General features: G+C 39.1%; 2 protein-coding genes across 2 annotated transcripts in view; one reads left to right on the top strand and one right to left on the bottom strand.

Moving 5' to 3' along the window:
- The first annotated feature begins 235 nt into the window (after positions 1-235).
- LOC136439635 (adenylosuccinate lyase-like) lies at positions 236-13,961 on the top strand. The gene is made up of 12 exons (XM_066435107.1): positions 236-422; positions 2,335-2,538; positions 7,237-7,281; positions 8,221-8,300; positions 8,651-8,783; positions 9,928-10,013; positions 10,309-10,399; positions 10,649-10,866; positions 11,189-11,279; positions 11,544-11,633; positions 12,205-12,381; positions 12,918-13,961. Exons 1-12 carry the CDS (start codon positions 261-263, stop codon positions 13,002-13,004), a joined length of 1,464 nt encoding a protein of 487 aa, XP_066291204.1. The 5' UTR covers positions 236-260; the 3' UTR covers positions 13,005-13,961.
- LOC136439637 (uncharacterized) overlaps positions 13,493-20,002 on the bottom strand; it is a 35,336-nt gene continuing 28,826 nt past the window's right edge. The window contains exons 13-18 of the mRNA XM_066435109.1: positions 15,881-15,964; positions 15,542-15,660; positions 15,020-15,224; positions 14,686-14,761; positions 14,235-14,462; positions 13,493-13,878 (exon numbers count right to left, since the gene is read on the bottom strand). Coding sequence (XP_066291206.1) covers positions 13,761-13,878; positions 14,235-14,462; positions 14,686-14,761; positions 15,020-15,224; positions 15,542-15,660; positions 15,881-15,964 — 830 coding nt within the window. The 3' untranslated portion in view covers positions 13,493-13,760. The remainder of the gene's footprint in view (positions 13,879-14,234; positions 14,463-14,685; positions 14,762-15,019; positions 15,225-15,541; positions 15,661-15,880; positions 15,965-20,002) is intronic.

Here is a 20,002-nt window from a genome sequence, read left to right on the forward strand (position 1 = left end):
CATCTTGCACATTATTTCGTTCATCAATGTTCCTTGGATGACCTTATCATGGCTGCCAAACAACAATAAGATTATGGCTAGTTAAGCAAGAATAATGTTAGTCATACCATTACAATTTTAACATAAAATCAATTTTTTTATTGTATGTTATTTGGTGATCTGAAATCTTATCATTCTTGGTTGATTTGATGAGCGAAGACACATTTTCATATTCTATACTTTGCGGTTAGTTGCTGTCATCACTTTTCCAGGTCAAAAAAATGGCGGCAGGTGAAAGCATGATGGCAGATCCAGAACTGTGCAAATATCGCTCGCCTTTGACGTCCAGGTACGCCAGCGAGGAGATGGCGTACAACTTTAGCGACATGAAGAAGTTCACCACGTGGAGAAAACTGTGGTTGTGGCTGGCAAAGGCCCAGAAGGTAGGGACGTGACCGAGAAGCCGCGGTTGTGGGAGGGGGGCTTTTGTGTTCACGAGCCGCGAACGTGCTATCTTGACATATCTAATTCCAGCAAGCTTGTACATTCTTCCTAGTATCTATTTACAGCGTTTCCATTTATATCTGTGGGATACAGTTATCATGCATAAGAGCCTGCTTGTATGCATTTTAATAGTAACTTGTGGGCTCCATTGTATGGGGAGGGGGGCATTCATTGAGCCAGGCATGTGTTATAACAACACATGTTGCTATTTGCACAGTCGACAATAGGGCAGTCATAAGTACCCATTTACTGTAGTTACGAACACATTATGGTTTGATAAATGGGTGAGTTGTGTTGACACTGCAACATTGAGTACCAAAGTTTGCTGTCGTCTTTTCAACTCTGAAAGTAGACATAATTTAACTTTAAAGATTATATTGTTTCTCTTCATCACACACTGTTTTATGTTCTACGCATAATTACGCAGAACTACCATAAAGTCAACACCTATCCAAAATTATTTTTGGATAAAGATATGGGTTTTTCAATCTTCGCTAAGGACACAGTCCGTAATGATGTACAGTACCATCAGTGGACCCCCACTCCCCTTAATGACATAAAAATTGTAATTAACAACACAATAAAATACTAATTAAAGCATACAATAAGACCAAAGGCAGTTGAAGTAAGCAATATTTAATACAGCACTGCTGCTGAAATATTTATTGGGCTAAAATACATGTACACGTTGCTGAACAGAATAACTCAATCAACGCACACCTCTCACAGTTGACTGAAATTCAAAAGTTAAATACAGTTATAACTGTGGTAGTGATGTGCATTAAACTTGTTTGGTTCACTGAAGTGGAGATTTCTGTGGTCAGAAAGTGGATGATGCATGGCAGATTGTATCAGGCTGATTAGGCATGCGTGTGTTGGTTGTGATATGCCCAGGATGTTGATGTTGTTTCACCTGTAACCAGTGTGGCTAGATTATTTCCTCTCTACACCTCATGCACATGTTGTTTTTGTTCCACTACTGCCTATTCAAGTAGCAGTCAGAAAGTTCCTTGTTTTTTCAGCTAGTAAAGGTAAAGCAACAATGTAGCAGAAGTGCATGGCACTAGAAAACCCATGTTGGAAAGGTCCCATTTTGCAGTGGTTGCCATTTTTATTTCTGTTTTTATTGGCAGTTGGCAAGTTGACAGTTGTTTGAATAGCAAAGTCCTCCAATCCTTTGCTACCTTTCTTGTTGCTAGAGACGAAAATAAAAAAAAAGGGCAATATCAAACAAAGACAAAATCAGAATACCTATTCAACCAATTTGTTGCACCAGACACAAGAGAATTTTCTTACAGTTAGTGCTACAGGGAATATTCTTTTGCCAGTGTTACACAATCTCTCACTGCCAGGAAATAATTGGCCCCCTCCCAGTGGAGTGAGTCGCTAGGAGTGCAATTAACTCAAGCTAAAATATTCCTGTGCTAAATATTTAGGTATTTTCTACTTGCTCTTAAGACTTAGACTCTGACTCACAGGAAAATCGAATAAACCATGCACAATTTTTTTAGGTATCCTTATATAAACAAACATAAAAATGATAAGCTCCTTTGCAGTGGTAGAAATAGTGGAAAAGCAAGTGTATACCGTCAAACCTGTACAAGAGACTACCTCTGTATAAAGACCAACTGGCCATTGTGACCATTTTTGATGGTCACTGAGAAAAGAAAGAGACTTGACACACCCTGTCTATAACGACTACCTGCCAGTTTAACAGGACCGTTTTATTACCAGTAAGTGGTCTTCTTGGGGACTTCTCACTGTACTGTGCAAAAGTGTCCATAGATCGCATAGAAAATAAACATTAGATGTCTTTCAATCAATATGCCTTTGTTATTTTCTCTATCTTAGACTCTAGGTCTGGACATCACAGATGAACAAATCCAGGAGATGGAGACAAACTTGACCAACATCGATTTTGACCAGGCGGCCATCGAGGAGAAGAGGCGTCGCCATGACGTCATGGCTCATGTGCACACCTTCGCTATCTGTTGTCCCAAGGCCGCTCCCATCATTCACCTGGGCGCAACATCGTGTTACGTGGGAGACAACACAGTAAGTATCAAGTGGGCAGAAGTAAGAGCAGAGACTGTAATGTTTAGCCCTGAAGCTAATCTCCAAGCAGATATAGAATGTCAAAACCCCTTTCCACAGGACTAGGAGCTTTTAAGCAAAGAATTGCATTGCCTTTCTACATCTGCTTGGAGATTACCCAGAAGCATCCTGATTGATTAGTTTATATTCTTTCCTCCACATGTGGTAAAAAGCCCTTTGATTTTGGATTTGCCTAAATCATCATGATTTTGTTCTTTGATTAATGTATTGCAGTCCTTGTATTTCAGGAATGTATTAAGGTCAAATTTTTTTTCACACTATATATGTATAGGTTTAGATTTGAAAATTCTCTTTTCTAATGTAAAAGAGACAGTTCTAGCTGCACACACAAGCGACTGTAATATAGGAACACAGTTTTTTGTTTGTCAAGAGGTAATCAAAGGGTTGGGCTCCAATGAAGCAGCTCAATCATTTGTTCAAAATAGGTACAATATATTTGGAATATTGCATCTGTGTATAGGACAGTGTATATTTCCTACAACAGCCCATCATTCAGTACTTGTGGCTGTCATAACAAACGTCATATTTATGTATTGTTCAATGGAATTCACACCTTTGGTCAGCCAACCCCAACCCCATCACACAGAGGTCCATACCACACATACCAGGTCATCGCTGGCTTACCAACTAACCAACTACCCATGTGGTTCTCTCAAAGACATGATTAAAGGGTCTTGTACCCTAAATGTTGGGGCTCAGCTGGGTTAAAGGATTGTGTTTAAGACTTAACACCGGTAATTGCTGTTGCTGGAGGTGGGTATAATGTTCTCCTAGGTGCGCTTGTTTTGGTAAGCATTTGCCGGAGCTGTGGGAAATGCTAATTTCCCCAAACAACAGGATTATGTTGTGCATATGACTGAGCCATGCAAACAGGGTGACGCTGATTAAGGTATTGGAGAAATGACCTGTAGGATGTTACACATTTAACCTGGGTAGTCACAACGCAGGTGGAATACACACATCATCATACTGTTGGTGTTTCCAATTTTAAAACTTGAAGTTAGTGCACACGTATGTAGTAACAGACTGGTAGAGACAGGTGTGTGGTTTAGAAGCCCCCTTCTCCTCTGTGCTTTGACAGGTGTTTCTATAAAAGCATACAAGTTCCTGTCTGGTCTTACCAACATCCTTTTTCCCAGGGGAATCAATGGAAAAAGAGTTAAGCAGAAGTATCAAGGATTTAGTAATAGTTTGCAGTAAACATGATGCAAAGAACTCAATTTGTGGATCACATTGTACCACATTACAATCTGATAATGTGTGCACCTCTATCAAAATATGCAGTACAAGAAGGGATTCTGAAAGTACATGTAATAGGTTTGTGCTGTTCTCTGTTTCATTCTGAAAGAACCTTATGAATGCCATCCTTAATTATAGTCTTTCTTTAATTGGGGGACTGATTAAGAGGGAAATTAAGTTACCTAAAATACCTAAAAGCATAATTAGCCCTGCTAATGTCATTATGTCCATTGATTAACCGAAGCAACCTTAATGTGTTCAGTGGGACAGTGTTGTTATTACAATCAATCCCCATGTTATTTGAAACAAGGCTTAGATCAGACTAAAGGTTTGGTACCAGTAACACTTGAAGGAATGACCGAAATCTTCTCATCACTCCCAAATGCTGTTCAATTTTTTTGTTTGCGTAATCTTTATTCAGTTGGTACCGCCATCTTACTACAGCCACATTGAAGATACAGTACCTTTGTATGTCTATTTGTCACTGAAGACTCAGTGGATGAAGCTACAGTTTTTGATTGATTATCCTAACCTACTTTTGATTGAAAAAAAAAATCACATACAGTTCAATAGACACATCAGCATTGAATTACATGATGTACCCAACCACAATCCCACGATAGGACAAGGAATTTCAAGGGACAAAGTGGCTTAAGGTTTGACTCTCCGAAATTCCTTCCAATTCATCCAAATGTCACCATTGTGTACTGTTCTGTTTGGAGAATACCTGGAATTTCTCACTACAATCGTTGCTAATGACATTTCTTTTAACATGTGATTAATTTTATTTTTAGAACGATTGGAAGGCAACATAGTTAAGATTCCATCAGATTTGACTAAAAACGAGAGGTACAAATGTTAGGTACTTCTATGAGAGGTACTTAGATGTTTAGAAGTTTCAAGCATCATTGTAAGTAGATGTGAGGAGAATTATTTATCTTTTTTTAGTTTTTGTTATTCCATTTATCCCAATTACTTCTAGAGTAATTGTGGTGCCACTATGTCTATGTTATATATATATCTCACAAAGTATATGTAGTAATAAGGCATAGTCTGTACTCTGTACGGAGTGAGAGGTTGTCACATGTACAGTTACTGTCCAGTGGTTCTTGTACTCAGAGTACTGTCTAGGCTGAATTTTATGTACATTGTGTTCAAGATGTACACCATGTACAAGGAGATGCATGTAAGACTTCTAAATGCACAGTGGTACAGTAATAACAGCTAGAAACATATAAATGTGAACATACATGTACCAATACATAGCTTTACAATACACATGCGCAGACCATTTATACCTTGTTTATGCATTTGATAGAAATGTATACAGGTTTGTACCACTGCTACCAGAAGATGTTTTGAAAACGTCTTAATTACAAGCACAAAGGCTCTTGACTAGGTGTGTGCACAACTTGGCAAGTCTTTGAAGTGGACAGTGTAGTCTGGGTCATCTGCTCCAGTGGACAGGGTAATACACACCGGGATGGCTTCTGCAGGCGTGGTTCCTCCCACCCCCATCACAGCTTAGCTCTGGGCTAACCTCCTTCAAAAAGGCTACATTTTTCCCAGGATTTCTCACGTTCACATGACCTATAGCACTTTCTCCTTTTCCCAACTATAGAGGAGGCCAATTGTAGATTAACTTCTGTAGACAAAAATTTTAGGCTGAATCTGGAGGCTGTGCATCTGTATGTTGTACTGTTGATGTTTGTTGTTTTAGTGAGATTGGTTACGACTTCAGTTGAAATTGTAACAATGTAAATGGGTATGTACTGACAACTTGTGACGAGTATACTTGTAACCAAGGACATTATGTGCTTGCTTGTATCATAAATGGTCAAAACCTTCCCCAAATGTAATTTTATATTTTGCGGCGCGAAGCTTTCACACACTGGAGAAAACACTCCAAAGTGATTCAACCCGGCTTTCCCATTGGTTTGCTGCTAACAAACTTTCTTTGAATCCTACAAAGTGCAAAACAATGCTCATAGGTACACATGGAATGAATGTGGCCAATATAAAGCTTAATATTACACTAGACGGGGCCAGACTGGAACAAGTAAATGCTTTCAAATACCTGGGGGTTACCATTGACAACGTACTTAAGTGGAGCTATCACTTCGAACACATTTTCAAGAAACTCGCTCAGGTAATTGGCATCATCAAGTACGTTAAGCCATATGTCAGCAGTCAGGCTCTTCGGTTAATGTATACAACGTTATTCATACCCCACATAAACTATTGTAGCACGGTCTGGGACCAGGGAGGGAAGGGATACCTTGATAAGCTTGAAAAGCTGCAGAAAAGAGCAGGTCGGGTAATTCTTGGCTGTGACCGGTACACTCCCACATCAACCCTTCTCAACACACTAGGATGGCTCCCAGTAGCTGAAATTCATAAGAAAAGTAAAGCTACACTTGTCTACAAGGCCCTTAACGGTCTGACTCCTTCCTACATCACTGCAATGTTCACCCAATTATCCCATGTACACACCCATAACACCCGCCTAAGGGCACAAGGCGGCCTTCAGTTGCCAATGACACATTTGGAATACAGAAGACGAGCCTTCTCGTCCTCGGGGGCTGCACTTTGGAACACACTACCACAACATCTTAAATCAGCCAGATCACTTCCACTTTTCAAACAGCTATATGATGTCCACTGCCTCCCTGCTAAACATTGACATATGTATACAAACTCCTTTCTAGTCGACTTTTCTTTTCTCTATGTTATGTTTGACGTTTGTAGTGACCCATAATTTTTGACATGAGTTTTCTTATGATTTACCATTGATATGCAAATTCACTTCTTGTTTATTTATATTTGAGTTTGGGTCATTGTTTTGATTCTTCATCATTATGTTTTGGCTAAATATTTCTAATCTATTACGTTATCGTTATTTCACTTATTATCTAACTCAGGGTTTCTGTTTGTTGAATTAGTTATATTTTTAAGTTAATTCCTGTATTATTTGTTATTATTTGAACTTTTATTGTTGCTATGTATTATTATGTAAGGGGTTGAACCCCCCAGGATTCGTTGAAAAACGCCGCCAGGCGATACTGTATTCCTGGATAAATAAATAAACAAACATAAACAAGTTACTTGTTCTTTAGACCAAAGCCACATAATATATTATGTTATAATCACATGATGAAATAGTGCTGACAAAAACAATTAACAAGTCTTTTTTTAAAGTTTCTGCTGACATACAAGAAACCTACACATGTAAGAAAAATGTATCCTTCTTAGCAAAGGTAAAAACATCACTTCCCTTATTACTGACATTACTTGACAGCACTGCCCTAAGCTTAAGAGAACGAAAAAAGCTTCCCAACATCCTTGTTGAAGGTATTTTGGTATCATGATTTGAATATATTTTTGTTGTTGTTTATACAGGATCTAATTGTGATGAGAGATGCCTTTGAGATTATTATGCCAAAGGTGAGTTTTTGCCTATCAATTTACTTTACTACTTAGTACTACTACTCCTGAACATGCTTGTGCCTGTACATCTGTGATACCTGTACCCGTGGGAAACTAAAGGAGTTTGCATTCTCTTCCTTCATTTGGAAAAAAACAGTTCTGCATTTCAACTTGACTATTTACATTTGCACTTAACCATCTTTGTAAACAAGCTATTTAGGTTCTGGGAAATTGACGCCCTTATATACAAGTACAGGAGTGAAACAAAACAATCAATAACAATTGTCAATTGCATGATAGGATATCTTCATTTCTGTTTGATAAATGAATTTTCTAGACAACATGATTACTCTATTGTATACGTTTTCAGTTCTCGAAACTTAAGGGTATAGAAGACGTGTTTGGACATTCAAAAACTATGTGTGTAAAGAAGAAATACTCAAATGTTCCAAAAGGCTATCACATTTCATTAAGAAAGCTGCCGCATCTTCTCCCATGGCTTTTTGTTGGAAAATGCTGTAAAATTATCCGGTGTTGGGTTCTGGGAGAACGGAGCCGGCTGAAGAGTTTGTTGTACACCTGTGTTCTGGGTCATCTGCCAATCATACAGACCTGTGATCCTCTCTGGTGTTGCCATGGACGGGCCCTGAACCCTCTCTTGTACATGTGGGTGGATGTAGTAAACTTGTTTTGCACCAAACTGTACTTGTATGGTAGACTGTGGACCACACAGATAGCGGCACATGTCCTAAAGTATCAACATGACCTCAAAGCTGCTTTGAGATACATTTTTCATTTCTCTCAAAACATTCTGACAAAAAAATTACAGTCATTCTAAAACAAGTAGCTGTTTTTAATATAGATTATGTATGAGCTTGAGTAAAGGTAAAAAGTTAAGGTGACTGATAAATAGTGTTGAAAATATGTAATTTGGGATGTGATTGTGGGTTGTTTCAGCTGGCCCGCTGTATCCAGCGCTTGTCAGGGTTTGCAGAGCAGTACAGGAGTCAACCCTGCCTGGGGTTCACCCACTACCAGTAAGTCTTTACAACACTTAATTAAGTCTAGTAGTAATGTCTCCTGCCTTAAACAAGCTACATGTGTGTGTGTCACTGTGTCTGAAACTTCTGAATGTTCAAAGCTTTCTATTACATATGCAGAGGCCCTTCATATCCATGTTGATTTAAAATGGTAAAAGTAGTCCCATAGCCTATTTGAGGCTGTAGGGGCAGAGGGTTGTTAGCCACTGTGTCTAGGGCACGGTATTAAAGGGCAGAGCCTAGCCCTCTGCTTCCACCGCCTTTTACCTCCCCAACTGAAGTGATTTAATCTATACATCAAAAGTGTAAAAAGTGTTGTAAAGTCTTGTCTATGTTTTTCCATGTAGACCAGCCCAGCTGACCACAGTAGGAAAGCGAGCCTGTCTGTGGTTACAGGACCTGTGTATGGACCTGCGGAACATGGACCGGGGACGGAATGAGCTCAGGTTCAGGGGAGTCAAGGGGACCACCGGCACTCAGGTCAGCGTCTTCGCTAACCGGATGCTGCTTCGGTTTAGTTTTTAAAGGGGCTGTCTCCAGGACCCGACCCTCCGTCCCAGAATAGAAATTTGCTTGTTGGGACAGAGACAAAAATTGATGAAAATATATTAGCTAAAAATGACGGAGGTAACAACAAAATTAACAACATGGGCTCCTAAACAATGAGTGGGAAGAAAAACATTTTAAGCCGGAGATCGCCCTCGTTTTTTATCCTCTCAACAATACAGAATTGCTGATCATGTATGGATCCACCCGCCTATCAGAGACAAAAGGTTAAGGTTGATTACTAACGAGTTATGTGAGGTCATGTCCAGCTTATTTTCCAGATGAGATGTGAAAACTTATCTGGCATTTTTTTCTGACATGTGAGCTGTGATTTATGTTGGCATAATTGTCAAAAGGTTTATTGCCATAATAAAATAAGATAAACTTTCCTAATTTACCAGAATGTTTGGTATTGTGTGCTATACTTTGTTATGCCCTGGAGGTGTTTGTGGGTGGGCCCTGTCAGTTTAACTACTATAAAGTATGTCTATGGGAATGACTTTTTGATTTTCGCTGCCTCAAAGTGTGTTAGATACTTATAAGTAGACATGGTTGAAAAGAATGATTCATTATGTTGTTTATGTTGTCTCTCTGCATGTTGCATGAACCAATGTCTGACTTTTTTCTGTCTCAAACTCAGTGTTATGTTTATGGTCAGGGCTCGAAATTCATTTGAAGAAATAGGTGCACCGGTGCACCCAACCAAAAAAAATAGGTGCTCAAAGAATTTTGGGTGCACCATATGATAAAGCTAAATGTCAGTTAAACATTTTTAAGTTTAACGCTCTTAAGCACTTCAATATAAAACTCTACAGCTAACTTCAAAATTTCAAACAAGACGTGATGCATCAGACAAAGTACAACAAAGGTTTCAGATACTTGAAGTTCAAGAATGTTTTGTATACCAGTGTACAATTGTGCCTCTACCCAATAGCCTTCAAAAATATCTAGGTGCACTGGTGCACCCACAGTACAAAATTAGGTGCACAGCTCCAATTTTGGGTGCACACAGGTGCACATGCACTCACTATTTCGAGCCCTGATGGTGGTTTATTCATTATGTTGTTTATGTGTGTAGGCCAGTTTCTTGGAGCTGTTTGAGGGGAACCATGATAAGGTGGAACTGTTGGACAGGATGGTTATGGAGATGGCTGGCTTTAAGAAGTAAGTTTCACCAAAATACTGTTTTGTACAGCATCACACATGGCCCCTAAAATGTCTGAACATTTTACACTGCTGTTTTTGTTGAAGTTGTGAAGAACAGTTGATTTTGAGGTTATAATTATCACCATGAGTAAGGTCGTGACAAACAAGTATTTCTTTAACCTTCTCCCTGTTGAGGTAGGGCTTTGGCATCATGTTTGTATTTGTTTTGCAGCAGGAAGGAGGTTAAAATATTGTCAAAGACCTTGAGTTTGCTAGTGTCCTGATATACATTTTCTATATTCCCCGTCCACAGAACCTACCTGGTGACAGGCCAGACCTACAGTAGGAAGGTGGACTTTGAGGTGTTACAGGTTCTGAGTGGACTGGGAGCCTCTGTGCACAAGGTGGGACCTTCTGTCAAATCATTTCCACTTTTTTATCTGGTACTTAGTTTTGCCCGTTTTCTAACTGATATCACAACCATCCCCTTTCCTTTTACAGCTACATTTTGAATATTTAGGCATTGAAATACTCCAAAGTTACCAATAAATTTCATGTGCAACATCAGTCAGTAATACATAGACTTGACAAAAGTTGTGTTTTTTGATGAAGACATGTAGTATCTTTCATCAAGTGTACCACGCCTCTATCAGATCTGTACAGACATCCGTCTGCTGGCCAACATGAAGGAGGTTGAGGAGCCGTTTGAGAGGGATCAGATCGGCTCCAGCGCCATGCCGTACAAGAGGAACCCCATGCGCAGTGAGCGGTGCTGCAGTCTGGCCAGGCACCTCATGACCCTCTGTATGGATCCTCTGCAGACGGCCGCGGTACAGTGGTTTGAGAGGACTCTAGACGACAGTGCCAACAGGTACCATATATAGTACATGTATATCAAACATCTTATATACTACTGGTAGTTTACTAGATTAAGGTTGACAGGTTATAGTTGTTTGATTGGCATTTTTAAGAATATTGGTTTCTTCGTGGACCAAAATTAAGCTACTAAGGTCATTGATAGATTTTTAAGATGTTTATTTTTGTAGGTAGGCCTTTCAATAAGAAAGAGATGATTATACATGTACTTTGGGCTACCTAGCAGCATACTTTTGTACTGCAGACTACAAGACATGTAAAATGCTGCCTTGCCTTTTTGCAGTTTAGGATATTTACTGTGTCTGTGTGTCCCACAGACGTATCTGCCTGCCTGAGGCTTTCCTGACAGCTGACATCCTCCTCAGCACACTACAGAATATCTGTGAGGGACTGGTGGTATACCCAAAGGTACGCTCAATACTGCTTTTTTAACTGAAAGGCTGTTGCTAAATAATATGAAAGGATTGAACAGGTAAATAAATGTAAGAGTAACAGATATAAAATGAACATCCTGAAAGGGGACAATTATGCCTGTGTTTGAATTGGATGATACATATTAGTTCCAGTATGTATTCCACCTTCCAGTATGTATGAATGTATGAATATGACAAGCAGTAAATATACTGTACTACTAAAAGCCACAGTATCTATCTTTGTTTTGTTTTGGTACAGGTTATAGAACGTCACATCAAGCAAGAACTTCCCTTCATGGCATCAGAAAACATCATCATGGCCATGGTTAAAGCTGGTGCAAACAGACAGGTAAGGGTTGTAATTTCCTCACAACTAGAACATCTATTTAATAATAATTTATGTCACTGTATGGATCCAGGACTGGAGCGACAAGGTATGATGTCACACTATAGTCTTATTGCCATTTTGTCTTGCCATGTCTTTAACTAGTAGACTGTACAAATGTAGCCTTTGTAGCTAAAATTGCTTATGGTACATACTCAGTAGGAAAGGAAATTAATTTTGATTCAAATGTTCACAGGAAATGTATTCCCATTTTGCAGTTCTTTTACAGTCTGACTTTTCCTTTTGTCTTTTTACTCTGCCATCCAAAGCCTTAACACTGGACAGCGGATTGCAGAGGGACCATACAGTGACCAAAATTAGATTTGTGTAACCCTTGATTTCATAATTGAAATTTGATGAAAAGTGTAAAAGTATGATTTAAAAGACAACTCAACACACAAAACATTTTTATAAATAAACAAAAAAGCTAAAACAGTTGAGCAATCTGTCTAATCTTTGGTCACTTAGCAGTCGCTCTGTGATCGCAGTGTCTCGAGGAAATGGTGTGTAACAGAGAAGTGTTTTCCCCCTACAGGAGTGCCATGAGCAGATCCGTGTGCTGTCCCACCAGGCAGGGTCTGTGGTGAAACAGGAGGGGGGGGACAACGACCTGATCCAGCGCATCAGGAGCACCCCGTACTTCTCACCTGTACACAGCCAGCTGGAACACCTGCTGGACCCCAGGACCTTTGTGGGCAGGGCGCCTGAGCAGGTAGGCTGGCTGTCTGGTTCCACATGTTACAATACATCCTACCTGTATGTTGGACATGCATTTTACAAAATTGTATTCTTACCAAATATGTATTTTAATTTAAAAAAACAACAACCCTGCATTGTCTTGATGTGCACAGGAACTAGTTTGGGTGAACCATACATGTAGCAATACTGATACAATACATGTACATTGTTGTTTGTGTGGTTCTAAGATTAAGATGTTATTCAGTCAACATTTTTGTAAGTGTAATTGAAAAAACACTGAAAAGCCTGTGGCTATGATATGATTTTCATAGCCAATCATAATAAACCATTCATTCATTCGTGTATTTATCTGAAAAATTAAGAACCCCCGAGGGCTAAATACATGTACAGGACATGTACATGTAGCTCGTCATTGTGCAGATGGTGTTTGAAGTTTAGAAGGGCACTGGCCCTCTTGCAGACTGATTGTCTACTGCAGGTATATTGTTGACTGAGTTACCTTTTGACTGAATCTGCAGTATTTTCATACCTTAACTGTTCTATTTACAGGTGGAAAAGTTCCTTGAGGAAGAAGTGAAACCACTCCTTAAGCCATTCTCACACCAGATGAGTGAAATATCAAGCCTGGAACTCTGATAGAAGATGTCTAGGGAAATTGTCAAGTGTAAAAAAAGTTTGATGACAGCACCTTGGGCGGTTAATGACAAGGTCCTCCTTTGAATCGTATGTTTTTCCCTGGAATGTCGCTGACTTTGACTTCAACATGAAAAATTATGCATTGCCTTACAATTCAGTTTTTTCTAGGCAAAACAGTGAGTTGGATGTGCAAGAATGAATCATGAAAGACAGTATCGCATGACAAAGAAATAAAATGCAACTGCCACTGTAATTTTGTTTGACAAGCAAGTAGGGAAAAGTGCATGTGTTGGTTAACCAGCACCCAGAAAACATGTGTGTTTCACTGTGCGTGATGAACAGTTTACAATAGACAACTTTACTTCAAAGCACTTAAAAAGGTCTTTTTTTGTATCACACAGTTCTTTAAAACTTTATGCATTGTTTGGGTATACTGGGTATGCAGGTTTGATAAATTCATTGCAGTAACTATTCATTGACAACAACTATTACAAAAAACGAGCAGTGTATTTTTATTTTCAGAACATATTTTCATTACTCACATATATATAGTTTTCACTTAGTTCAAAAGGTTACAAAATAGTAACTTAGAAATGTCACCAAATAAGATTGAAAATAACACACATGTGGTACTGAGTCTTTTAAATGAGAAGATAGTGTGATGGGCTAAAAGGACTTTTCAGTTATGCTGAACAGCTTTGGTTTTATTTTTTTGCCCTCTAGTTTCTAATGCATGTCTAATCCATGACTGTTGGTCTATGAAAGTCCATATAGTCTAAGCAATGCATCCGGTTGTGGATCTCTCCCTCGGAACTGTTTGAAGACATCTTTTGGATGGGTGCCTCCTCCAAGGCCAAGAATGGTTTCTCTGAATCTGCAATGAAATAGATATGATATAAGATATAAGATCAGAAGTGAAGAAAGTATTTACACAATAAACAGATTTTTGAAACCATTCTTACTGTCAGTGAATGAATTCTTAATGGAAAAATAAGACTGACCAATTGAAGCAGTTTGCAATTTAATGTTAGCACTCCTTCAAAAGGTTGGAAGCAAGTGGGAGTTAAGATAAATTATATATTTATAGCTCATCTCTCCTTAATGGATCAAATCATGTTTCCTTCAAACACATTATGTATATTAGGTGTATTCTCCAGCTTACTTTTGCTCAACATATTGATGTAAACAATCCTGAGCCAAATATTACTTCACCCTTGAATTTGAACTTACCGTTTTCCTATATCAGCAAGTTTGTCCCTATCGTCTAGTCCCGCCTCTTCAAAAGCCCCGAATGCATCCACAGCCATGACCTCTGCCCACTTGTAGGAGTAGTACCCTGCCGCATACCCCCCGCCAAACAGGTGCTGGAACGAGCAGGGGAACCTGTCCTCTGGCAGCGGCTGTAGGACTGTGTACTCCGCTGCCACTCTGTCCATCACAGTCTTCCACGGGTCGGAACTACAGGAACACAACTTGGGATTCATTTCTCTACTACTAAGTGGCTTGCACTGAATTCACTCAATTTGCATTCCCAAAGATGACCTGTCTGAGATATTTGTAATCTCATAAAGAAATATACATGGAAAACAGATTGTAAACACAATCTTTACATCATTCTTTAACAATGTAGTTAAAGGTTAGTACAATGTGTATGGCATGCAATGGTATGTTAAACACATACCTTGTGTGGAGTTTCATATCCAGTGCACTGAAATATAGCTGCCTCAACATCTGGGACCCAGCCATATACTTACGAGCTGAAAAAAAATTATAATGGAGTTATATACATGTACCATATAAATTATAATATATAAAATCATGTGCATGTTATAGTATAGATCTTTATAAAACCAAAGTACAATTTGCCAACTTTTGCAGGTTATTAGATTACTCTAGTCTACTAGTACTTAGATTTAATAATGCGTTGAGCATGACATTGTGTATTTTGTGCTATAAGAGATCAATTTGACAATTGATGAGGGTTTTCTGTAATTTTATAGCCTGAGTGAACTTACCATCCACAAGTTTCTGAAATAGGTCGCTTGGCAAGGTGTCCCCTGTCTGGTAATGTCCACTGATGCGCTGCATGGTGTCCCAGTCGTACACCCAGTTCTCCATGAACTGGGACGGCACCTCCACCGCATCCCACTCCACATTGTTGATCCCAGCAGCATCGTGGTAAGGAACCTTTGTCAGCATGTGCTGGAGTCCATGGCCAAACTGGGGGAAGCAGTGGAAAGGGACTTAGTCTTAGTCGGCATTGCTAGGCCATCCGACATTAATTTCCTAACTGCTGCCATAACTAGTAACACTTAATAATTATATAATGACTTTGGTGCTAGTAGGCTACCTCGGCGCAGAGAATGTTAAGGGCTGTTCAGAGAGAAAACTGGCAAAATAAAAGTATGAGAGCATGAGTTTTAACAGTAGTAACAACAACAGTACACTGCCATTTTGAACCAGTCTTTGGAAACCTGACTTCCCCTATTTTGCATACAATGTCTAAATGAAATACTGTACATGTAAATGATTCTGACCTCGTGGAACAATGTCTCCACCTCCCTGAAGTTCATGAGTGAAGGTTTGTCCCCCACAGGTGGACTCTGGTTACACACCAGGTATGCTACAGGCTTGGTCTTCATCACAAGGCTTCTCCCTGGAGAATAGAACAGGGGAAATATGCAATCAAAGCTTACTGGAACTATAGATACATGTAGGTTGTGGCTAAACCAGTAGATCAGCCTTGTATGTCAGCACCAATATGTTTGCTACATATAGATATTATAGCTGAGGTGAACTTATAGCTTGTCCCTGCACACACAGAAAAATATATCAGGACTGGTATAGAAGAAGGAGAAGTTCCAGAAAGGTCATACCTAGTGCCGAGTCCATCCATGCTCCTCCCCTCTTCTCATGTGGACGTGAGTACGGATCCAGGAAGAAGGAGGCGATGTGCTCACCTGGGAGGAGACAGGTGTGATGGGGGAGGTTTATGTACTAGTCAGACACTTCAGCAACAATCATTGATGTCCTTGGTGATAGCATAAGTGATTGTGGGACAGTATAACTGTGTGCCGAAGTCGTCATTGTATACTGTCTAGATCTGACATTCAATTTTTTCTTATTTGGCAAGACTTCTGCCATTTGAAAGATATCATCTTTTTAATAGACTGGATCCTAGATAAATGAGTGTAAAGGACTCAGTTCAAGATGACTTTGCTAAGCCAAGTCTTTTGATAACTTCACATCAAAGAGCTTTTAATTCTTACTACATCTTCACTCATGATCATATAAAAATTGCAAATGAGGAAATACATTACAATTTTGTGGCAATTAATCAGAAGTCTGTATCTGAGTCATCCCTTTTGACCCCAATATGAACTGTGGATGAAACTTTAGGTATTCAATTACACCTGTCTAACCTGGATACCTGTGTGGTGTCAGGCACCAGGTAAATACCAGGTAAACACGGACAGGTAACAGAAGTACCTATTGACGTCAAACACCAGAGGTAGTATACCGTGTGACAGGATTTCTGGGTTTAGTTCTGTTACATTTATGCCATAGCTAAAATGGTTTCGATTCTTAGGTTGTCTTTAGAAATGCAGGGAAAATGAATACGATTAGACATACAGTATCTAATAGTATGCATTACATATCATTCCTAATGTTGACATTTCATACAGTTGTGAAAAAAAACTTTCAAATTTTAACAATGTGAAATCCTACAACTTTTTGACAAAGATACACAAATGTAACAGACAGTCTATTCTATTCATCTATATCTGATTCAGTAACATGTAAGGAACAATGTGAGTTGTGATGATATCATCTAGGGCTAAAGGCTCGTCTAAAGCTATGGGACTGATGAATGGAAGGAAAGCTCATCCTTAGTAATCAGGACTTATCATTACTCAGGATGACATGCTGATTCTATACTCTGATAAGACATACTGTAGAGAAAATGATATCTAAAACTAGCTGCATACCAAAGACATTCCAATCCCATGCGATCAACCAGTTATTAAGTGCCAACAAAATACTTAATGAACGACCGCCTGCCTAGGGCAGCGATTATTAACACATCTTAACACGAAGGTCGCTGTCATAAATCAAAACTGTCTGAAGCTCACCTCTGACCTGAAGTCCACAAATGACCTCTTCTTCTAGAAAAAACATGGCTTTAAAACTGGTATCAAAGTAAATAACTGCCAGTGGGGGGCAGCTTTCCTTAGTAGTGAACCTGTTTTGTAGATGGTACACACTGTTTTACTATTTCTATGTAGAGAAATTTTTTTTGCCTTCTTCCTATCAAAGTAAAGGGTCGAGGTATTTTCTGACCTTCTAATAGAATCTTTTGCTCTGTTCTGACTGGTATCTACACAACTACAAATTATGGCAATGATTTGGTTGTGGCAGAAGTCATGATGAATGTTGAATAATCTAAGTAAGGATGGAAAAAAGAGTGACCAGAAAGCTTGTCTGATGTTCCCAATCAAATTGGCATATTCAACCAATCAATGTTCAGGACTGGCATGACATACTGGAGGAAGAGGGCAGTTGTAGTTCATTGTATATCTAATCATAGGCAGAGAATATAATTTCGGAATGTAGGGACAAAGGAATGAAACAGTAAAGATAGAAGATCTGTGTGTATCATTAATGTTCAAGCAACTACATTTCATTTTGTTTACTTAATGAGGTCCATTTCTAACACAATCATAGCATTCATGATCGCAGAAAAGTCTAAAAAGTTTGCATCCTACAGCTGAAAAATTCTGCAGTTGAGGACTTTCAACATGCCAAAGTATGTGAAACTTGGTTAGCACACCTTCTCACCGTAGATGACCTACAGCAACTTTAATCAAAAGTTAGAACTGTCACAAGCGATACGTTCTACTTGACAAAAGGGTCAAACTTTCGCCCCACACGTATGAAAACATCCCATATAAGGAAAACGGTCTGAGATGCCTTTTACCAAATGTTATAGCTGTCATAACAGATCATGTCTCCTGTCCCAGAACCCGGCACTTTCACTCACACCTGTGGACACACCTGCACAGGTCGACCAAAATACCTGCGAGTCGGCCAACGAGAGGTGACCCAGCTGTGACCCTGACATCTATCCATCCATCATGCCGGCACCTTTCACACAGGTACGACTACACACCTGGCACAGGTACGGACCCCCGGCCGGGGCAAGCACAGAAAGGCCAACAATGGCACCTACAGGGTGTCATTACGCCTTAATATGGCTTAATTTGGAAACTTGATAGTTGTAAAGCCAGAGGTTAAATCTTAGAACACATGGTGCCTGTTGTAAGGGACATGTACAACATAGTAGACATATATGTATCATACTCAAAAGAAGGTGAGGGGAAGGAACGAAAAAGTTCCAAAATGCTTTCTTATTTTTTCTTTTTGACAGACAGTAAGTTTTTTATGCAACCCGTTTTCTATATCTGTCATGTGACGACTGGACTGGTATATATACATCTAGACAGTTCAATCGATTATCATTTATCTAGTCTATGACATTCCTAGTGTTTGTGATGTATTTATACATTATGTTCCTGAAAATCATGCCGATGAAAGTCACAATATGGAGATTATTAATTTCTGAATTAAAATATCGTCAGTTGGCACCATCATTAAAGCCCAAATCTTCACTTGTAAAATTCTTAATGTTCATCTTTTTCTCTAACATCAAAATAGCCCATAACCTTGTAGTCTTACAAATCGACTGTACTATCCCCTACCTTTGTCCATGCAGATGTGGACCACTGCTCAAAATATTTGAAACATGCTACTTATAAGCATTAGACTGATGAGTAAATCTTCATTGTGGTGCTGCAAGACAATATTGTGCAAAAGCGACTCAAAGAAACTTCTACAATGGAAACTCTACAACGTTTTGAGCAACGTTTATGAAAGAAGCTTAGACTCTTTTCCGTAGCAGTTCTTTTTAGAATACAGTAGTCACTTGTTCCACTAATCACTGTATTATTATCTTTCATAGTCTGCACACTTTTTGAAAATACTGCAAACTATCTTGCAAATAAACTTATTATTATTTTATAATAAGTTTTTTTTGATCTCGAATGAATCCTAACATGTGATTCTGGCGAATCCTACAAGGAAAAAGAGAGATTCTGCAAGACGTCGACTGAGAGTCCTTGGTGTGTCGACCTGTAGTAACCCCAGGTGCTGCACTCAGGTGATAACCATCAGGTGACCTGTACTAATGTGTCAGCTGCCCTGGTACCGCCACACTAATGGCCCCCCTCCCACTCCCTATCTCTCCATCAGCCCCTGGGTCATCATATTTCACAAGCACCTACCTGTCCTCTTAACTTTACAGATAACATAAAATTTCATACAGGATGGGGGACAAAGGCTACACTTTTACAACTTCCTTAGTGGAAAATTATACGACGTTTGGAAATCTGTTAGGACAACACATTGTTCAAGAAATGCAGGGAACTTTTGGGTCTCAACATCACATTTTTCTTTCTACTAATATTGTATTACATGTATGTGCTTCAGATTTACATGCAAATAAAGCTTTATTATAGAATTCCACAGTAGTAAATGACTATTGTGATGATTTAGTGTCCATAAATGCCTTACATTTTAAGAGCTAATGACCCAATTGTGATATCTGTAGAATCAGCCCTCCAGACCCAATAAGTCATAGTGAGACATTCATGTGTGAGGTCCAAACCTCATCTGAATGGCAGTAACATTTCTATGAGCCCAAAAATAAAAATATCTGAACATATTTGAAGGAAATTACGCATGCCAGCTATTTTCATATCATTTCATATAATTAGTACCTTCAACAAATACAATATGATGCCTCTGTCTTGGGTACCATGTACCATATTTATCACATATAATTATGTATTTGCTATAAAGCCTATATCTTAAGTATGCTTGCGTCTTTGGGACTCATGAACCTTTACTTATGAAAGTCATGATACAATTTGACACCTTTG

The sequence above is a fragment of the Branchiostoma lanceolatum genome, chromosome 8, assembly GCF_035083965.1.
Source record: "Branchiostoma lanceolatum isolate klBraLanc5 chromosome 8, klBraLanc5.hap2, whole genome shotgun sequence".
In the NCBI taxonomy this organism is placed as follows: domain Eukaryota; kingdom Metazoa; phylum Chordata; class Leptocardii; order Amphioxiformes; family Branchiostomatidae; genus Branchiostoma; species Branchiostoma lanceolatum.

What these genes read in the sequence shown, in the direction of transcription:
- LOC136439635 (XM_066435107.1), top strand. Translation starts at nt 261, where the DNA reads ATGGCGGCAGGTGAAAGCATGATGGCAGATCCAGAACTGTGCAAATAT. An exon ending in TTGAGATTATTATGCCAAAG is followed by an intron (nt 7,282 to 8,220) that starts GTGAGTTTTTGC and finishes GGGTTGTTTCAG; the next exon opens with CTGGCCCGCTGTATCCAGCG. An exon ending in TGGGCAGGGCGCCTGAGCAG is followed by an intron (nt 12,382 to 12,917) that starts GTAGGCTGGCTG and finishes TTCTATTTACAG; the next exon opens with GTGGAAAAGTTCCTTGAGGA.